The sequence below is a fragment of the Callionymus lyra genome, chromosome 5 (assembly GCF_982586985.1).
Source record: "Callionymus lyra chromosome 5, fCalLyr1.hap1.1, whole genome shotgun sequence".
NCBI lineage: Eukaryota > Metazoa > Chordata > Actinopteri > Syngnathiformes > Callionymidae > Callionymus > Callionymus lyra.
The window spans coordinates 12,584,737-12,605,483 of record NC_141822.1 but is presented as its reverse complement, the minus strand read 5'-3'; the positions used below and the strand labels follow the sequence as shown (position 1 = coordinate 12,605,483).

Below are 20,747 nucleotides of genomic sequence, written 5' to 3'. Positions count from 1 at the left end.
TTTTAACCCTTTATTTCCAACATAACACGTTCATTAATAATGTCAAAATGTATTTTTAATTGTTTCAATAATCGAACTACTGTATAAAAAAAAAACAAAAAAAAAACAGTTATTTTAAACTACAAGATGACGTCACATATTCCAATAGGTTTATTCCGGTCCTTGACAGGATGTTTACAGCGGCGGCCCCGCCCCCCCTCACGCGCGCTCATCCAACCACAACAGCGCGCACGTTTCCCCCCCCCTCACCCCCCCTCCTCCTCGCGTGACGTCATCTACTCCGAAAGTGCAATGGCGACGTCGGACACAAACATCCTGCTCCCCGGGACCCCGCGTGCGCTGGCGCCATCCGAACCCCGCTCGTCCCGCCGCCGGCTGCACGCGCGCATGTAACCTCCACGCACGGACCCCCGGACAGAGGCGCGAGCCATGACGCCATAAGACAGGTGAGCGCGAGCCTGCATCAGGAGGAGAGGAGGGGCGTGGCCGCGAGCCTCCTGACTCCGGGATGATGCTGATAGCTTAGCAACAGCGAGCAGGAAGGAGGAGGCGGGAGACAATGGCGGGTTACTGGGCAGGATGATGATGCTGCTGCCGCCGCTTTGTCTGAGGAGGCGCTGCTCAGAGGCACTCCGGCAGTGTGTGTGTGTGTGTGTGTGTGTGTGTGTAAGGTGTGTGTCCACACATCTTTGTCAACAAAGTTGGCGTGATGTGAGAGGAAGTGCGGGTCAGCAGTGGTCAGTGGTCGCAGGTGTGTTTGTGTTTTGAGTGCAGAGAGAAAAGTGTCAAAACATGTTTGCTCAAAGGTTGTTGTTGTTCATGGGATCCTTGGAAAGTCAATAAAGGTGTTGAATTTGTGAATAAAATGTGTTAATTTGCTTTAAAATGTCTGGAAATGAGAGTAAAATAGAAAACATTTGTCAAAAACAGCATGATGGGAGTCAAGGACAGTTTTTTTTTTAAATAAACATTTGGGTAAAATTGTCCCTTAAACATATATAACTCATGTAGTGTTTATTTTTTTCTTTATTGACATTTTTGGTTTATGGTCTAGTTGGTCTTAAATTGCATTTAAAATACTACTCAAGAGTTTTGGGTTTTTTTTTGGTTTATTGTGAAGTTGGTCTTCATTTTAATTTCAAATGGTATTAAAAAGTCTATAAAGGTGTTGAATTCATGAATAAAAGGTGTTAATTCGCTTAAAAATGTCTGGAAATGAGAGTAAAATAGAAAACATTTTTCCAAAACAGCACGATGGGAGTCAAGGACAGTTTTAAGTGAAATAATAAGTCATGTTTATTTTTATTTTTTGGAATAAACATTTGGGTAAAATTGTCCCTTAAACATATATAACTCATGTACATAAGTAAGTAATTTGTATTTATAGAGCACTTTTTCAGACCAGGGTCACAAAGCGCTTAAACTATCAAAACAATACTGAATAAAATATATACTTTAAAGGTTAAGATAACACCAAGACAAATAATATTTTTCCTTTATTAACATTTTTGGTTTATTGTGAAGTTGGTCTTCATTTTAATTTCAAATTATATTAGAAAGTCTATAAAGGTGTTGAATTTGTGAATAAAAGGTGTTAATTCTCTTTAAAATGTCTGGAAATGAGAGTAAAATAGAAAATATTTTTCAAAAACAGCACGATGGGAGTCAAGGACAGTTTTTAGTGATTTTTTTTTTTTTTTTAATAAACATTTGGGTAAAATTGTCCCTTAAACATATATAACTCATGTAGTGTTTATTTTTTCCTTTAATGACATTTTTGGTTTATGGTCTAGTTGGTCTTAAATTGCATTTAAAATACTACTCAAGAGTTTTGGGGTTTTTTTTGGTTTATTGTGAAGTTGGTCTTCATTTTAATTTCAAATGGTATTAAAAAGTCTATAAAGGTGTTGAATTCATGAATAAAAGGTGTTAATTCGCTTAAAAATGTCTGGAAATGAGAGTAAAATAGAAAACATTTTTCCAAAACAGCACGATGGGAGTCAAGGACAGTTTTAAGTGAAAAAATAAGTCATGTTTATTTTTATTTTTTGGAATAAACATTTGGGTCAAATTGTCCCTTAAACATATATAACTCATGTACATAAGTAAGTAATTTGTATTTATAGAGCACTTTTTCAGACCAGGGTCACAAAGCGCTTAAACTATCAAAACAATACTCAATAAAATATATACTTTAAAGGTTAAGATAACACCAAGACAAATAATATTTTTCCTTTATTAACATTTTTGGTTTATTGTCTGGTTGGTGTTAAATTTCATTTAAAATACTACTCAAAGTGTTTGTTTTTTTTTATTTTGGTTTATTGTGAAGTTGGTCTTCATTTTAATTTCAAATTATATTAGAAAGTCTATAAAGGTGTTGAATTTGTGAATAAAAGGTGTTAATTCTCTTTAAAATGTCTGGAAATGAGAGTAAAATAGAAAACATTTGTCAAAAACAGCACGATGGGAGTCAAGGACAGTTTTTAGTGATTTTTTTTTTTTTTTTAATAAACATTTGGGTAAAATTGTCCCTTAAACATATATAACTCATGTAGTGTTTATTTTTTTCTTTATTGACATTTTTGGTTTATGGTCTAGTTGGTCTTAAATTGCATTTAAAATACTACTCAAGAGTTGTTTTGTTTTTTTTTGGTTTATTGTGAAGTTGGTCTTCATTTTAATTTCAAATGGTATTAAAAAGTCTATAAAGGTGTTGAATTCATGAATAAAAGGTGTTAATTCGCTTAAAAATGTCTGGAAATGAGAGTAAAATAGAAAACATTTTCCCAAAACAGCACAATGGGAGTCAAGGACAGTTTTAAGTGAAATAATAAGTCATGTTTATTTTTATTTTTTGGAATAAACATTTGGGTCAAATTGTCCCTTAAACATATATAACTCATGTACATAAGTAAGTAATTTGTATTTATAGAGCACTTTTTCAGACCAGGGTCACAAAGCGCTTAAACTATCAAAACAATACTCAATAAAATATATACTTTAAAGGTTAAGATAACACCAAGACAAATAATATTTTTCCTTTATTAACATTTTTGGTTTATTGTCTGGTTGGTGTTAAATTTCATTTAAAATACTACTCAAAGTGTTTGTTTTTTTTATTTTGGTTTATTGTGAAGTTGGTCTTCATTTTAATTTCAAATTATATTAGAAAGTCTATAAAGGTGTTGAAATCATGAATAAAAGGTGTTAATTCTCTTTAAAATGTCTGGAAATGAGAGTAAAATAGAAAATATTTTTCAAAAACAGCGCGATGGGAGTCAAGGACAGTTTTTAGTGAAAGAATAAGTCATGTTTATTTAAATTTTTTGAATAAACATTTGGGTAAAATTGTCCCTTAAACATACAGTATATAACTCATGTAGTGTTTATCTTTCCTTTATTAACATTTTGGTTGAGTGTCTAGTTAGTCTTAAATTGCATTTAAAATACTACTAAATTGTTTTTCTTTCTTCTTTTTTTATTTTGGTTTATTGTGAAGTTGGTCTTCATTTTAATTTAAAATGGTATTAAAAAAGTCTTTAAAAGTCTTGAATTACCTTTAAACTGTAAACAAATAATACAAATAAAATAGAACTAAAACAACTTAAATATCAGACCCTGGTCCTTAAAAGTGCTCTATAAATACTAATTACTTACTTACTTACTAATATGAGTTAGTGTTGTTATATTAAGTGTTTCAGAGCGTCCATGTTGTGAGTCGATGCTTCATGCTAACAGTCATATATCACGTCCTGGTTCACATGGTCAGTTACAGACTTTTTTTTTTAATCAGAAAGATTTGTGTGTAACTCTTAATATCTGTGTTGAATCAAAATATTTTTGTAATATTATTGTGTTTTAATTCTTACACAAATATCCCAGCTAGCCTGCTTGCTAACCACGTGTTAGCAGTAGCGTCAACTTTTAAGAGTAAGTAAGTTTAATCTTTTCGGATATAACTAAAATGACGTGAATGTCATTAGTATGAACAAAAAGTTAGTGATGATGAAGGGAATTTAAAGAAAGACGAACAAAACAACATATTCTTGTCCCTGGTGTTGTGATTCGATGCTACATGCTAACGTTAGCCGACAGATATCACATCCTCTTGACTTCTGGTTCAAGCAGTGTCAGTTTCAGACTTTAACTGACAGTTACATATTTTGTTTTTGTTTCATTCTTGATATCTTTTCTTGATTCAAACTGATTTTTAAACATTATTCTGCTTTATTCTGAGGTGGATATGTCGGTTAGCTCCTTTTATTAGCCACATGTTAGCAGTAGCTGTTGAGCAGTAGCATCAACGTAAAGAGTCAATATCACATATCTTCTATAGAGGGAAGATCAGAATATATAAATATATATATTGAATTCTTCAACTGAAATGACTCTCAACAGAACCTTGTCTCTCCTTCAATTCAGTCAGTGGTACCAGCACCGACTTCTGCACAAGAGACATTTTTCTGTTTCTCCTTGAAGCACATTCTTTATTTATAGTCTGTGAGTGTCACCAAACATCCTTCTGCTGGGAAACAACTTCAACAATGAATTCTCTTCTGTCAGCGTATTAAGAGTATTCTTGCTTCAAAATGTTTTGTTTAAGTTTTGGCCACAAACTTGACTTGTCTGGCCAGATTTGGCCCGTTGGCCTCAATCAAGATCAAGCGAACTTTTGCCCTTCTGGTCCACGGGAGGTTTCCGTCCTCCCTGAGCTCGCCTTTGAATTGCTGGGATCTATTTTTCCTTAATCAACTGTAGTCTTATTTCAACTGTATAGTGTCTTGAGATAACTTTGTTATGATAAGACACTTTAAATAAAATTGAATTGAATTGAATTGAATTGAATTTTATTTTCCTGGCTTGTAGCTCGGTCGTCCATGCAGTTAGTTTTGTGTGTTGTTTTTTTTCTAACCAGGTAATTGATTCTCCTTTGTTTGTGGCGTCCCGGCAGTTTTCCAGGTGTGACGTGTGATTCCCAGCATGGCGGCCCAGGAGCCGTCCCCCCCCTCATCCATGGAGAGCAACAAACCCGGATACAACAAGAAGATTCTGGGAAACAAGCTGGAGGACAAACATCTGTGCAACTGCTGCCACAACATCCTGCGCCGGCCCGTCCAGGCCCAGTGCGGTCACCGGTTCTGCTCGTACTGCTTCAACCGCACCGTCAGGTCGGTAACACATGAGATACGTTCGCGCTGACTTTACTGCCACGTTCGATGTGTTAGCACTGGAGCCACATTAGCGCTTTGAACGTGACGTCACTTGAGCTGTTAGAATTTTATATAATGAAAAGTACAAAAAACATAGTGTTGAACTAGCGCCTCAGATATCAGACGGCATTTGCTTCTTAAAAATAAATGACAATAAAAATAATTGGATCGCAACATAACATGTTAGTTTTTTGTATATGTTAGCACTAAAGCCAATTTAGAATGAAAAATGCATTTGCACTTATGATATGTTTGTTAGTGATTTAGATACATTAACACTTACAATACATTAGCAAATACGTTACATTAGCTCTTTAGGTACATAAGCACGAAAAATAGATTTACACTTACGATGAATTAGCAAATACGATATGTTAGCACTCCGGATTTGTTGCACTTTAAATACGTTAGCACAAAATATACATTAAAACTTAAGATACATTCACTCATAGGATATGTTAGCACTTCAGATTTGTTGCACTTTAGATATGTTAGCACGAAATATACATTAACACTTAAGATACATTTGCACATGCGATACGTTAGCACTTCAGATTTGTTGCACTTTAAATACGTTAGCACAAAAGATACATGAACAATTAAGATACATTCGCACATACGATACGCTAGCACTTCAGATTTGTTGCACTTTAAATATGTTAGCATGAAAGATACATTAACACTTAAGATACATTCAAACATACGATACGTTAGCACTTCAGATTTGTTGCACTTTAGATACGTTAGCACGAAATATACATTAACACTTAGGATACATTTGCACACAGGATACGTTTGCACTTCAGATTTGTTGCACTTTAAATACGTTAGCACGAAATATACATTAACACTTCAGATACATTTGCAAGGATACGTTAGCACTTCAGATTTGTTGCACTTTAAATACGTTAGAATGAAAGATACATTAACAATTAAGATACATTTGCACATATGATATTAGCACTTCGGATTTGTTGCACTTTAGATACATTAGCACAAAAGATACATGAACATTTGCGATACATTGGCACATAGGATACGTTAGCACTTCAGATTTGTTGAACTTTCAATACGTTAGCATGAAAGATACATGAACACTTGCAATACATTTGCACATACGATATTAGCACTTCAGATTTGTTGCACTTTAGATACATTAGCACAAAAGATACATGAACATTTGCGATACATTGGCACATAGGATACGTTAGCACTTCAGATTTGTTGCACTTTAAATACGTTAGCATGAAAGATACATTAACACTTAAATACATTCGCACATACGATACGTTAGCATTAGCCCTTTCCGCATCGTAACACTTTAGATAGATCGATCTATTAGCACCGGAGCTACTTTATAATTTCCTGTAAACTCTAGGTGGTACTTTGGCTATGCTACAATAGCTGTTTAGCTACATGAAAAATATGTAGCACTGTAGCTACAGAACATTAGCCAGTGCTGTTGTTGTGTTGATCCTGTCTTTTGTTTGTTATGGGGCAGTAATGGACCTCAGAAATGTGGAGCCTGCATCAAGGAGGACATTTTTGAAGAACCCACGTCCATCCTAAAGCAAGGATGTGTGAGTTACGTGCACCTCCCATGCTAACATCTAGCCAAGATTCTTCTAACACAAATATTCCATGATGGCCTCTGACTCTCCGTCGGTTTTTCCTATCAGGCGTTCCCGGACAACGCGGTGAGGAGGGAAGTGGAGGGTCTCTTGTCCGCCTGCATCAACGACAGCTGCACTTGGACTGGAATCATCAAGGAATACGAGGTCAGTCTTGTTGTCGGGAACAATGCGCCGACGCCTCCTTCTGTCCGCCCCCTGGTGGCCGCTCTCACGTCAGCGTCTCTCGGCAGCAAAGCCACGAGGGCAAGTGTGAGTTCCTGATCATCCCGTGTCCGTCGTGCAAGGAGCGAATCCGCTTCAGCGAGCAGGAGCGCCACAACGAGCGCGAGTGCCCGGAGAGGACGCTCAACTGCAAGTACTGCAAGGAGCCGTTCCACTTCAAGAACATCAAGGTCAGCCATCATTTATTCACCGTGCTGTCACTCGCTTCACCGAGAGAGAGAAACCCTCGTCTTTGTCTGGCAGGCACATGACGAGATCTGCCCCAAGTACCCCATGATCTGTGAGGGCTGCGCCAAGAAGAAGATCCCCCGAGAGAAGGTGATATTTGTAGTATTGTCGAGTACTTGACTCTGGTGTTGCAGAATTTACAGACCACATGACTCTTTACGAAGTCGTAACTTCTTTCATTTGTTTTGAAACCAAAATATGTCCAAACATCAGCTTTAAAATCTGCTGGAGTCGACTATATCCTCTCGTCCTCAGTCATCATCTAGATCATGTGGGATGTAATGACTGCTGTCATCTAGTTCTCAGAAGTTTAATTGCAACACAAAAATGCTATACACACTTCAAATATAAACCATAAAATACCTAAAACAAAAATTCAATAGAATTTGAAAGAAAAAAAGAAAAATTTGATACAGATCTTTTGAATATGAATACATTGTAGAGGAAAAAACATTGCAATATATACATGTATTTATATTTTCTCACAACCCTAATGGATTATCAGTCAGAATTGGTATAAAAAATAAAAAATAATATGTATATATACTGTATTTTAACCCTTGTGTTATCTTAGGGTCAAGGTGACCCAAAGGCCCGAAAACAAATGTTTTTTTGGTATCCCTTACGTTGCCTCTGGGTCAAGGTGAATGACCCCCCTGGCTTCCACGATTAAATATGAAGTGGTGGAGGTTGTTAATTATTATTTATTATTATTATTAATATTATTATTATTACCAGGGTTAATTATAATTTCTTCTGTTATAATTTAAGCAGCAATAAAATAAAATATCCATGTGTGGACGAGTTAAGTCAAACACAACTTCAGTTGACTCAATAATGATCCTCACCTACTGAAGGTCATTATGAGTGTTTTAATTGCAACACATAAATAAAAAATAAATACACTTTATTGAAACAAAAACCATAAAACAACAATGATTAAAAATGAAATAGCCCAAAAAATAAATACATTTAAAAGCGAAAACATTTTATTTATATGGATACAGTATTGTTAAAAAATATATATTGCAATACTTGTTATTTTCCTACACTCTACTAAGGGTGGTTCTGATGCTGTGCTCTTCTGCTCCAGTACGTGGACCACATCAAGTTCTGCAGCAAGTTCCGAACACCATGTCGCTTCCACGTGGTCGGCTGCGACATCTCTGTGAGTATCTCACCCTTAAGATCCTCCTCCTCTGAACCCGGTCCTGATCCTCCAGGTGGAGAAGGAGAAGATCCACGATCACGAGCGAGCGTTCGCCTACGAGCACCTCAACCTGCTGCTGCACTACATCATGGGCATGAAGGTCAGCATGGAGGGTCTGCAGCCGCAGGGTCTGGAGGTCGCCGGCCACAAGCTGCTGGAGCTGCAGCAGTCGCTCCGGGAGCTGGAGGCCCGTGTGTCCCTGCTCAGCTCCTCCTCCTCCGGACCTCCCGTGCAGGGAGCCTCCTCCTCCTCCTCCTCCTCTAACCCCGGAGCCTCCTGCCCTCCGACCTCCGCCCCGCTCCCGCCTCCGCCCGCCCTGGCCTCGACCCTGTCCGTGTCCACCTCCTTCACCCCCCTGCCCAGCTCGGTGGGGGCGGCGCTGGAGCTGCAGCTGCACAGCGAGAAGACCAAGGTGGCGGAGCTGGGCAGGAGGTGCACCGACCTGGAGGTGAAGTCGGGAACCTTCGAGAACGTGGTGTGTGTGCTGAACAGGGAGGTGGAGCGCTTCGCCACCACCATGGAGGCCAGCAACCGCCAGCACAAGCTGGACCAGGACAAGATCGAGGCGCTGAGCAACAAGGTGGGAACGGACAGAATCTCTTTTTTTGATCCCTAACGTCCTTTTTTCTGTTTTGATCTTTTTGAAATGTCACGTTTCCTCTTATTACACCACCAAAATAATGTGATTTTAATGTAAATAACGCAAGTGTACACATATGGAAGTATTTGATTGACATCAGAATATTGAATTTAACATTTTAAATGATCAAACTTTTCATCTTTTTTTTCTAATGTTGTTGTTTTTTAAGCATTTATTTATTTTAAAATAATTTAACTTAATCATTTAATATAGAAAGGTTTTTAGGATAATTGAATGTAAAATGTTGAATATTTTCAAGATGACACAGAGTTTGATTTTCTAGTATTTATTTAAAAAATAACTTTTTCTTGAACCATCATTTCTTGATTAGATGCCTTTAAAATACAATATAGAAATATTGATATAATAGTGTCAAAAGACAACATTATTATATTGAATTTAAAAGGATACCAATTAAAATATTAAATTTAGAACATTTATTTTTGAATTATTGGAATTAGAATATCAAACTCTGTTTAAAAAGAAAAAATAATTTTGAAAATATTCAACTTTCATATTCAAGTAGTTAAAAAAAAAGATTTAATTTCTAGTATTAAATAAAAACTAATTCAACCTTTCAAATTTAGTTTAAATTGAAACACTGATCTACTTCCATAAACACATATTAAATAAATATTAATTGACATTTCTGGGACACTTCATGAAACTAGTTTGTTACATACATGTCACAAAGGTGTCATCAAATTGAAATCCTCGTTGTATTCTCTCCTTGAATCGCGTCCAGGTGCGTCAGCTGGAGAGGACGGTGGGACTGAAGGACCTGACGGTGGCCGAGATGGAGGGTCGACTGCGAGAAATGTCGGCGACCACGTTTGACGGCGTCTTCGTCTGGAGGATTTCTGACTTTGCCAAAAAGAGGCAGGATGCCATCGCGGGACGAGCGCCTGCCATGTTCTCACCTGGTGACTTACCTGTCCGCCTTTTGGTGTTATACGTGGAGTAGAACAACAGTTATATTAGAAAATATACCAGAGCCATTAGAATATTTAACATTTGAAATGTTGAACCTTTAATTTTTTGGGTCATTATATATTTTTCTTTTAATAATTAAATTCATTTTTTATATATAAATAATGAATGGATACTTAGAATACTTGACATAAAAAATGTGAATATTTTCAAAATTTATTTTATTTTTTGTTCTAATTTCAATAATTGATAAATGTGATTTTTTTTTTTCACTTTGTAGCTTTTAAATACAAAATATAAATGGTATACATTGGTATAATACTTTCAAGCAATTTAATAAATATCTAATTAGAATATCTGTGTAAAGAAATGTGTAAACCATTCATTTAGAATTTATTTTAATTTTAATTATTTAAAGAAAACAAATACGACTTTTCAATTCAGTTGTTAAAAAACTGCATCCAATCGCATTTCAAAGAAAAGAAAAATCATATTTTCAAGATTTTAAATGTTAAATTCAACGCTTCAGTATTATGATGGCACTGATATACTTAAATAAAAAACATTTATATGCAAGATAGCATCTTTTTGAGACGTATTTGCATCTGATTTGTCTCTAAATGTATTGTGTTCAGGCTGTCTTAGCAAGAATAAAATCCTCAGCTGCTAGTTTCCTCACCTGTCGTGTGTTTCCTCACAGCCTTCTACACGAGTAAGTACGGCTACAAGATGTGTCTGCGCATCTACCTGAACGGAGACGGCACCGGGCGCGGCAGCCACCTGTCGCTGTTCTTCGTGGTCATGAGAGGACTCAGCGATGCCTTGCTCAAGTGGCCCTTCAACCAAAAGGTGACGTCAATTATGGCCTTTATAAAAAAGTTACTTCATATGATTTTTTAATCAGGCAATAAAGGGGCAACAATACGATATTGAGATACTGTAGTAACAAGGATATATTTGTAGTATTGTCGATACTTGACTCTGGTGTTGCAGAATTTACAGACCACATGACTCTTGATGAAGTCGTAACTGCTTTCATTTGTTTTGAAACCAAAATATTGACTTTTAAAGCCGCTGGAGTCGACTGTATCCTCTCGTCCTCAGTCATCAAAAAAACATGTAGGCTTTCATTGTTTTGCATACGTCTAAACATCAGCTTGAAAATATGCTGGAGTCCACTGTATCCTCTCATCCTCAGTCATCGCCAGGATATTCCTTAAGCTCCGGAGGATGCAATGACTGCTGCCATCTAGTGGCCGGAAGTTTATTTGCAACACAAAAATCAAGAAATTCTGTAAATATATTTGAAAATTAATTGTAAATGAAAAAAATCGAATTATTGTATTTTATGCACACATTATTGAAATATAATCCATTAAATAACTATGATACAAATAAAATATGATTTTTAATTACTATATTTGTACAAATCAACACAGTATGGTTAAGAAAAACTAGATAAACCCACAGAGAAATCACAAGAGTGCTCTGTGCGCTTTGCCCTGTGACAAAAAAAACATAAAAGCTACAAAAGAGTAAAAATCCCACGGTGATAATTTGGACTTTTATCTACATTTTAAAGTTTGAATAGTGTTTCTATGTGAACGTACGCCAGAGCAGGAGATGTTTGAAAAACGTCGGAGATTTGCGACTTTTTTGACCTCGTCCCATTCATTCCTTATGTGAAATCTATCGCAGTTTTTCACAACTTACGTAAGTAAGTAAGTAAGTGTTCAGGAACCATCAGTAGATTCTGATCCACAGACCTCAGAGCCCGAGCTGGGGTGTAAGTCTGGATCAGATCACTGATGGAAGGTCTGACCATGAATAGATCTGAAAGTAAGAACCAGAATTTTAAAATTGACCCTGAAAGAAACTGGCAGCCAGTGAAGAGTTTTAAGGATCAGAGAAATGTGAGTTCTTCTACTAGAGCAGGTCAGAATTCTCGCTGCAGAGTTTTGAATCAACTGCAGGCGAGACAGATCCTTCTTGTTATGACACCAAAATAAACTTTTGCAGTAGTCCAGGCAAGAAGAAACAAACGCATGGATTACAAGCTCCAGATTCACATCATTTTCCTAAGTTTAAAGATTTTTCTCAGCTGAAGGAAATAAATATAATAAAAAATAATAAATGTCTTTATCAAATACAACACCCAGGTTTCTCAGGCTCAGTTTGACAGACTATAGTCAGTGAGTAATAGTGACGAGCACAGCAGTATTTTTTTACTCAACTTATAGATTATCACACCATATTGACCCTACAGAAAACCCACTGAGGAGCCAAAACATTATGACCCCCCGGCCAAAAGTCCTAAATAAGTAGTTTGACGGTGGTTTGATGGTGTTCTCAGGTGACGCTGATGCTGCTGGACCAGAGCAACCGCGAGCACATCATCGACGCCTTCCGCCCCGACGTCACCTCCTCGTCCTTCCAGAGGCCCGTCAGCGAGATGAACATCGCCAGCGGCTGCCCGCTCTTCTGCCCGCTCTCCAAACTCGACGCCAAAAACTCCTACATACGCGACGACACCATCTTCATCAAGGCCATCGTGGACCTCACGGGGCTCTAGGGAAGCTCGCCGCCTCGTCCTGGTGGAGAAACGTCTCTTCAGAGAGGTGTTGGAAGAAGCGGCGTCACGCTGGCCGGTGACGGTCGTGGCCGAAAATCGGGGCGCTTGATTGATTGACGGCACGAGCCCTCGAACAAGGGGTTCTCGAGCATGTGAGGCGTGGCCTGTGGGCGTGCGAGGAGACGCCGCTCCGGGATTGTAGATAAGACGTGGACGCGGGGAGTCGACGGTTCGGGTTGACGGATGGTTTTTTTCGCTTTATTTTCCTGCAGATTGTCGATATTGTGAGCTTCTCGAATTCCAGTGGAGTGAATTTTTGCATAGACAAACGTGGAGTTATGTTCCGAATAAGATTCTAGGCGTTTCATTTTGAGGTGCATGCCGCTCTAGTCCGGGGGCCGGGTTCGTTTCCGGGGCCAAGCTTCAACGAAAAATGGGTTTTGTCGTTAGTCGTAGTGAGTTTAGCCATCCGTGATGGTGGACATTGCCTGCATGTGTATTTTTGGAACCAGGCTATTATTCTACGTGTCCAGTGCCGTGTGTTTTCGTTCCCGTTTCGGGTCGGTGGTTCTGATCGGTGGTTTGGTACATCTGTGGAAGATAACAGTGGAGTTACCGGGCAAGCCTGCCAGTCAAGCCTGAGGGCCACACCTCGGCGTTTGCTCACCTCACATCTCAACACATAGTACCGTGTCCACCGCAGGTTCACCGCAGGTTCACCGCCACAGTCGACCGAATGTTCCGGTGTCGTCGGTTCTGCCGCCTCCGCCCCGAGTGTCCTGGTGTTTGTGTCGCAGAGGAGGTCGACGTGCGGCGGAGAGAGATTAGTCGTCGTCGACATGGTCGGAAAAAAAAATGCTATTTTGACGAGTCATTGTTTACATTCAACTATTGTATGGAAGTGTTTCAGTGGCAGTAGAATGTTGGAGGCTTTCGTTTCATCTAATAGTGAAACTTTTGATTCAAATATTTCTTATTTTTTCAATTTTTATAATTCAATAATTTCTATATTGAAAGGTTGAATTTGTTATTTCAATCATTTCATCAATATTTTTAAATCATGCATTTTTTACACATATAGTTTGGTATTTTAATTCCAACTAATCAAAAATGTAGTGATTAAATTCTATATATTTACAATTTTTGGGGCTTTTAAATTGAACATAAAAATGTTGGTATAATAGTTGCAAAAGATGACCTTGATCAAACTTTTAGCCAATCATGGTGTCTCTATTAAACCAACATTTTTATACACAATGAGATTTTATTTTTGAATTATTAGCGTTAGAATATGAAAAAAAAAAGTAAAAACAATTCAATCATTTTTGGAAATATTCAATTTAAAAAGAAAAATCAATTATCAAAAGAAAAATCCAATTAAACTGTTCAATATAGAAATTATTAAATCCAATTCAATTATTAAGTGCTTAAAAAAACAACTTTTTTTAATTAAAGAAAATTGGAAATCTTAAATTCAAACCTTCAATATTCTGGAGTCACTGACATACTTCCAAAGTATCGCTACATTTGCGTGAACATCAAGATTCCGATGTCGGCTGGAGTTGTTACGACATATTTGATGGACAAGAGCTTCATTTGTTGACGCTAGATAAACTATTTTCGTTGAAACTGAAGGTCAAATATTGAGCCAAATCTACTTAAAAAAAAGAATACTTTTTTCAAAAAGTTTGTCCAGAATTGACGACTTAAGTACATTTTGGCTGCTAAAGAGACTAATTTCATATAATCGTAACAGTCAAGAGAAAACATAGAATAAAAACAATCTGTGAAAATTAATTGACATTCAGATATTAAGATGAAAACTTCAAATAATGTCAGAAAAAAGATCTGAAATATTACCGTAACACGGTCGGACGACAGCGTCGTGATCGGACTCCTGCTGTCCACGCAACTGATCCCTCAGTTTTCTTTAGCGCTCGCTAACCTTTAGCACACTTAGCATCTTAGCATCTTAGCATGCATGCTGAGGTCTCGGCGGTTTACTGCTGGCCCCGATCCAGTCCGGACCTGTATTGGACCCTCTCTGTGCATGGGAGGCTTCAATCCAAAACCAAGAGAGCGACGGCGTCTCGTTCCCTCCGGGCCGCCAGCGCCGGCATCTTTATTTCTTCGAACTTAAGTAGAATAATATTATTACTATATATCCGGCCGCTAGCAATGCTAGCTGCCTATTTTCATAACGACTTATAAATATGACTCTTTGATACGATAACGAAGTATTCTATATAACCTGCTAGTAGAGCTTTATAATAAGTGATAGTATTACCAGATACCTAAATACTTTGATATCTTTGAATCCAGATTTCCGTTTGTCCGACGGTTTTGGACCGGCCAGAGGAACCCGACCGCCATCATTTGTGCAATATCCGATTCTGTTCACGATCCGAAGCTACTTCAAAAGTTTTTTTTTTTATATAGATATACTGTAAGAACCCGAAAAAAAGGAAGCACTAGTATTCGTAGAAATGCACGAAAGTTTTATTTGTGCCAAACGTTACCTCCGTGTTTTGTCGTGTATCTGCGAGAAAAAGGTGCCAAATAATGTTGTGTTTGTTTTTATTGCTGCTGTTTCTGGAAACATCGGATTACGTCGTAGGTCGTAGTTTATCGGAAGAGTACGATTGTTTTATCAGGCGACTCGAAGAGCAGATCATCAGGTGTAACTGTTTTACTTGAAGTTATTACTGTTCACATCTACTGCTTCACACAGTCGTGATCCTTGGGAGAAAACACGTACAAAATCGTCCGAGAACATCGCGATACTCTTCCGATAAAAACGCTCCCGATACGTATATCGGTGCGCGGCACCTTTTCACGATGAACCGTCAGAAGAAATTACGATTCAATTGAATGTAACAAAGTTCTCCCGTGACGTGACGTACTGATGCTTTTTGTATTTATTGATCTATGGAGAACTTTATTGGTGCACTTTGTCGAACAGGGTCGTTGTAAGTTAAGAGCCATAAATACTTGTTGGTGGTTGATGTTTCATGATAAAATAAGCTGCAGTTATTAAAGACTTGATGGTTTCAACTCTGCCTTGTTCCTTCATTGGTGTTTATTCAGTCAAGACTTGACGAGCAGAAACTGTGTCTTCGACTTCTAGGAGCGTTAGACTAGAAGTTTTTCCAAATCTCCGCTGGGCGTTAATGAACCACTAGAGGGCGGTGTTGCCTCGTCCAGCTCTATATGGGTTCCAATGAGCTCTGGAAAATGTCAAACTCGTCTATTTAAAAGGCTCAAAGCTGTAACTGTTTTGTGTAATTGTAGTTAAAGGGTTTTTTTTACTCATTTTTACAACAAAGATATCTAAAAAAAAAAACTCACATATAATTATCACCCTCATTTTTTTAAACTAAATCTTCATCTCAGAATAAGTATTATTTTTGATGGTTTGCTCCCACTTAAAGTCCTGGGTGTTGAGGGTCCTAGTGTCTGAGACAGTTGTCCCCAGCCTCACATGCTGGCTCCGGTCCTTCAGGAAGTCTATGATCCACCTGCAGAGGACGATCTTGTCATGATCAAAGTTGTGCTCTTTTTTTATTATTATTATAATATACAAAAATAATAGTTTATGTCCAGTAGTTTTACGTACCACCTCGTTCTAGTATAACCCTCGCAGGAGCCGAGGTCTCAAGCAGTTTAATGAGACTAATTTCCTCTTCTTGAGAGTTAGAAACCCTGTGACACATGAAAGATAAAACATATATAGTATATTTAAAAGAAGAATATTGTCTATATAAGTGTTGTTAACCACCTGATGTGTTGCGACTGAGTATAAAACATATATTTGTTTAACACCAGGGGTGAGAAACTCAAGCACACAAGGGGCCAAATTATCAGCTAGACTGCGGGGGCCCCAAAAACCTTGACTTTTAACTTTATTTCATATTTGCAAAATAATTAAAAAATTACAAAATAAAAAAAAAATTAAAATATTTTGCTTCTCGTGTAAATATCGACTTGTTAATTTATCTATATACTGTGACAAACACATTAATATTCAAAAATACAATAGGTGTGTAAAAGTTCTGGAGTAAAGTAAAGTAACATTTATGCTCATAATACAACGGCAGGAGCGATTCCTCCGCCAACATGTTCCACATCCAGAACCAGGTCAGTCCTGAGTTTCTTGTCAATATCTCATTAATCAACAGGAAACAAGCCCGGTGCCTGTTTCCTGTTGTAAATATTTCTGTATATCATGTTAAAAAAAACTGTGTCTGAAGGTTTTTTTAAAACATGGAAACTATTGGGTTTAATATCAAAACAAGACAACCTTTAACAGATCATTACATTTTAATGATAGAAACAGAAGTCAGATGAAAACAAACCAACAGAAAATTCAAGCACATTAACAAGGCATAAGCTGCTTGGTTACCATGACGACGCAAACAAAACTGCACATCAAACCTGATTTTGGGAACAAATCCACTTAAACTGGATCAAGGATTTTTCTGTTTAATCGATAATCTCTGTATAAAAAAAATCTGTATTTGATTGAACATATTTTGTAAAGAGTTGAATCTAATAACTAAAGTGGGGCTGAGACCTGGTCCGGAACAGCCCAAGATGACCTAATCTGCACAGAAGAAAGAGGCTAATTAATCTGGTCTGGACACGCTGACCTTGTTAGCTTCTGATGGATTATTCTCACTATTGATTGTTTCGGATTCTTCATTTCCTGCAGCAAAGCAGTCGACTCCCGGACATATCAGCCGCCGCTTATTCAGCGTTTTGTTGCCGTTTTTATCTGGATTAAGCATGTTTACTAATAATCTGGATTATATTTAGAGCTGCTGGATTGATCCGTCCTGTGGACTTTTTGAATGTGACCAGGACGTCAGCATCACCTGGGTGAAGAGAATACCTCTGGAGGTAAGAGTGGGCATCTGAGGGTCACGTGTTTTACCTGAAAGTCTTCAGCTACGTTAGCGCTCTGACTCTGTTGGCGCCGAAGCTACTTTATGATAAGTTTAATTTTATTATAACGAAACTGCTGCTCTTTTTTGCCTTTTAGGCCGAGCTGAAAATATGTTCATTATTGACAAAAATTGTGTATTTAACTGACATTAATTTATAATTCTGCTCATTGAAGTCAGAGCTAATTTATTTTGACTTCAGATGAAGGATTTGTTTCATTAGCATCAGAAAAAAGAGCTAAACATTTAAAAATTGAAAAAAGTATCTTTAATTCATCGCGTTTTTGTCCTTTTACGTATGATATAAATACCGCAGTACAATTTTAATAAATAAAACTCTTGTATTTTAATATTATTTGAACGTTTTATTATTTTTTTAATTGTCTTCTCTATAGAACAAATACCTTTTTTATTTGAATGTTGCATCTAAAATATTATAATATTATTATTAATATAAAATTATTTATTTTATTAATATATTTAATATGAAAACAGATGTATAACCCCCCAAAAAAAGAACAATAGAAATTAACAAGAAGGTAACACAAAAACACAGAATAAAACATATATTCCATTTGTTATAAAACATTTTAAATAGAAAAAAAGGAGTTAAATAGAAATAAAAAGGCAAACGGAAAACTGAAGTAAAACACGATTACGTTAAATTCATAAATACAAAAACAATATTTTAAATAGAATATTTTTTAGATTATTTAAAAATTGAGATAAATAGGAAAGATTGTAACATATATATAAAAAATAAACTGCTTCACTCAAAATACCATTTTATTGTATTAATATTTTGTGTAAAAACGGGATCTTGCAGGTTATAAAACGGGTGCTATGTAAATAAAGTGTTATTGTTATTTCATGATGAAATTATATAAAATAATTTTAAGAGAATAAAAAAATAGTTAAAACTCAGGTTAAATAAATAGTATTTACATTATGAGTCTTAAAATAGAAGAAAAAAAAACGAACTACAAGAAAACCGCGGGAGTTCCGATTTCCGATCGCCCTGAACGCACCAAAGTTAGCTCGCTCGATATTAGCTGCTAGCATTGACTGATCGATCTACAGTTACATGATGAAGTCGGCATTACGTCACAGGCGGAGTGCGCGGGAGAATTCTGACGTCACAGAAGCTCAACTGGTCGATTTTTCCACGACGTTTAAGAGTAAGAACACAAATTTAAAAGTTTTAAAATTGTTCTGTCTTTTTGTGCTGGTTGTGTTTACAAATGACAATGCAGTCGTGAGACATTATTTCAAGTGTAGAAATGTATAAAACCTAAAAAGAAAAAGAAGAAAAACGTTACTATGACGTCATGCTAATGTTACAAGTAAACTTCCTGTTGCGCAAATCTCCGTATTTTACCCAGAAATTCGGTTTTGTAAGATTTGTTTATTTTTCAGTTGAATCAATAACAAGTCACATTAAAACATTTTGGTTTAGAAAATATACTGTTTCTCGAGTGTTTAAGCTAAAATATATTATGATATTTATTGTTTTACTATAATTTGAATGAAATAAAAACTTGTATTTCTTTTTTTGAAATTCCTTCTCTTTAAAAAGTTCAACCTATTGGTTTTCACTTGTTGATTGATATATTCTGATAATGGATAAACTGTAATAAAATAATATTATTATAAATAATTAATTTCATTTTAACCTTTGGCTATTTTGTCTCGATGACGCTTTGATTTAAAATGTAAATATTTAAGGTTTGAATTTAATTTAAATCTAATTTCGTGAAAGTTTATAACGTGGCACAACTTTACGTTAAAGCATGGATGTATGAATGTACTATAGTAGGAAACGTAAGAAAGAAAGAAATGTAAAAGGAGTAAAAAGTTGAAAAAGAAAAGAAGTCTTCGTTATAAAAAGATACTAGAATGGTGTGAAAGCTTTAAGGTAAAAAAGTGTAGTTTAGAGAAAAAAGTTGGATTTTTTTGTTACATAAATGTTGGTTTTACAGAGTTGTGGTTGTTGGAACTTTAGTGTTTTCTCAAGAAGAGGTTTGAAAACTCTATGAACTTTGGTTTCCTGGATTAAACCGTAATCCTCTCCTGGGCGTCGCTGACATTCATGCCACTTATAATCCAGCCAAGTTCCAATGCAGTCACATCCGGATGATTCCCAGCGAGAGACGATCATTCAGAAACATTACAAAAAACATGTCGATCGATCCGACGCTGGCCCGTGTTACAAACTGTGTTGACCCGGAGCGAGTTAATCCATTGATCAAAGAACACAAATGAAACAATAATACTTGAGTGACACTGACGTATAGGAAAATATCTAACGTTGGGACAGACCTGCTCAAAGTGCAGTACGTGGATTACATTTCACTGAAATCATGTGATCATGTACACACAAACTATTTTATTTTTAGTTAATACTTCATCTCTTAACATAACCACAGGGTATTTTTTGACCCTTAAAGAAAAATGAAGCAAATAAGCCAAAATCTTTTGTGAAAAAATGCATTTATATAAGATTTAAAAGAGAATAAATAGTTACACATTACAATACAATTGTAATTTTAGCATATTTATCTTGTTTTTATTGGATTTTTATGGTAACTTTCTATCATTTCATTTGGTTTGTCCATTATATTGGATTTTTTCACTCCTTTTATTGTTTTGCTTGAAGACCCCTCGCTGTAAAATATGTGGCCCCTGAGGAACTCAATTGCCCACCACTGTGTTAGGATAAGGACGGTGACATAACTACTATTTCAATGTTTTATTTTGTTTCTTAATCAATAAAATCATGGAATTTTTATAATGATTAGAAACAAAATACATTGATATACAGTCACTGACAAATGCTTGTTTAAGAAAACTTGTTTATCATTTAAGTATTTCATGTTGACACAGAAAAAAATGACATAAAAGACTATATGTGAACAGTTTTACTGCCATAAGTTACACGTTTGTCATCATAAGTTGCAAGTCCTCTCTCGTCTCCCCACGTCTCTTCTCTTTCATATTCCAAAGACACGTCCTCCTCTCTTTGTGAGTCTTCCTTCAGTTAATAAGGTCCGGTGCGACTCTGACCGGGTCAGCGAGGCGTTCAGTGTCCGCGGAGACTCTCGGCGCTTCGTTCTTTGTCCGCCGTAATTGCCTCTGATCGTTTCCGTTCCACTCCG

The 20,747-nt window shown here is 36.6% G+C and overlaps 2 protein-coding genes across 4 annotated transcripts in view; both read left to right on the top strand.

Annotated features, from left to right (window-relative positions):
* Positions 1 to 309: 309 nt before the first annotated feature.
* LOC148079429 (TNF receptor-associated factor 2-like) lies at positions 310 to 12,734 on the top strand. The gene is made up of 11 exons (XM_087791001.1): positions 310 to 446; positions 4,955 to 5,171; positions 6,715 to 6,793; positions 6,893 to 6,991; positions 7,078 to 7,239; positions 7,313 to 7,387; positions 8,391 to 8,465; positions 8,521 to 9,087; positions 9,893 to 10,070; positions 10,778 to 10,926; positions 12,431 to 12,734. Exons 2-11 carry the CDS (start codon positions 4,984 to 4,986, stop codon positions 12,647 to 12,649), a joined length of 1,791 nt encoding a protein of 596 aa, XP_087647127.1. The 5' UTR covers positions 310 to 446; positions 4,955 to 4,983; the 3' UTR covers positions 12,650 to 12,734.
* Positions 12,735 to 18,688: 5,954 nt separating this feature from the next.
* The window catches only part of LOC148079428 (tenascin-like), a 47,385-nt gene continuing 45,326 nt past the window's right edge, over positions 18,689 to 20,747 (top strand). For all 3 annotated transcript variants that reach the window (XM_087790989.1, XM_087790988.1, XM_087790987.1), the window contains exon 1: positions 18,689 to 18,770. The gene's annotated coding sequence lies outside the window, so the exon portion shown is untranslated. The remainder of the gene's footprint in view (positions 18,771 to 20,747) is intronic.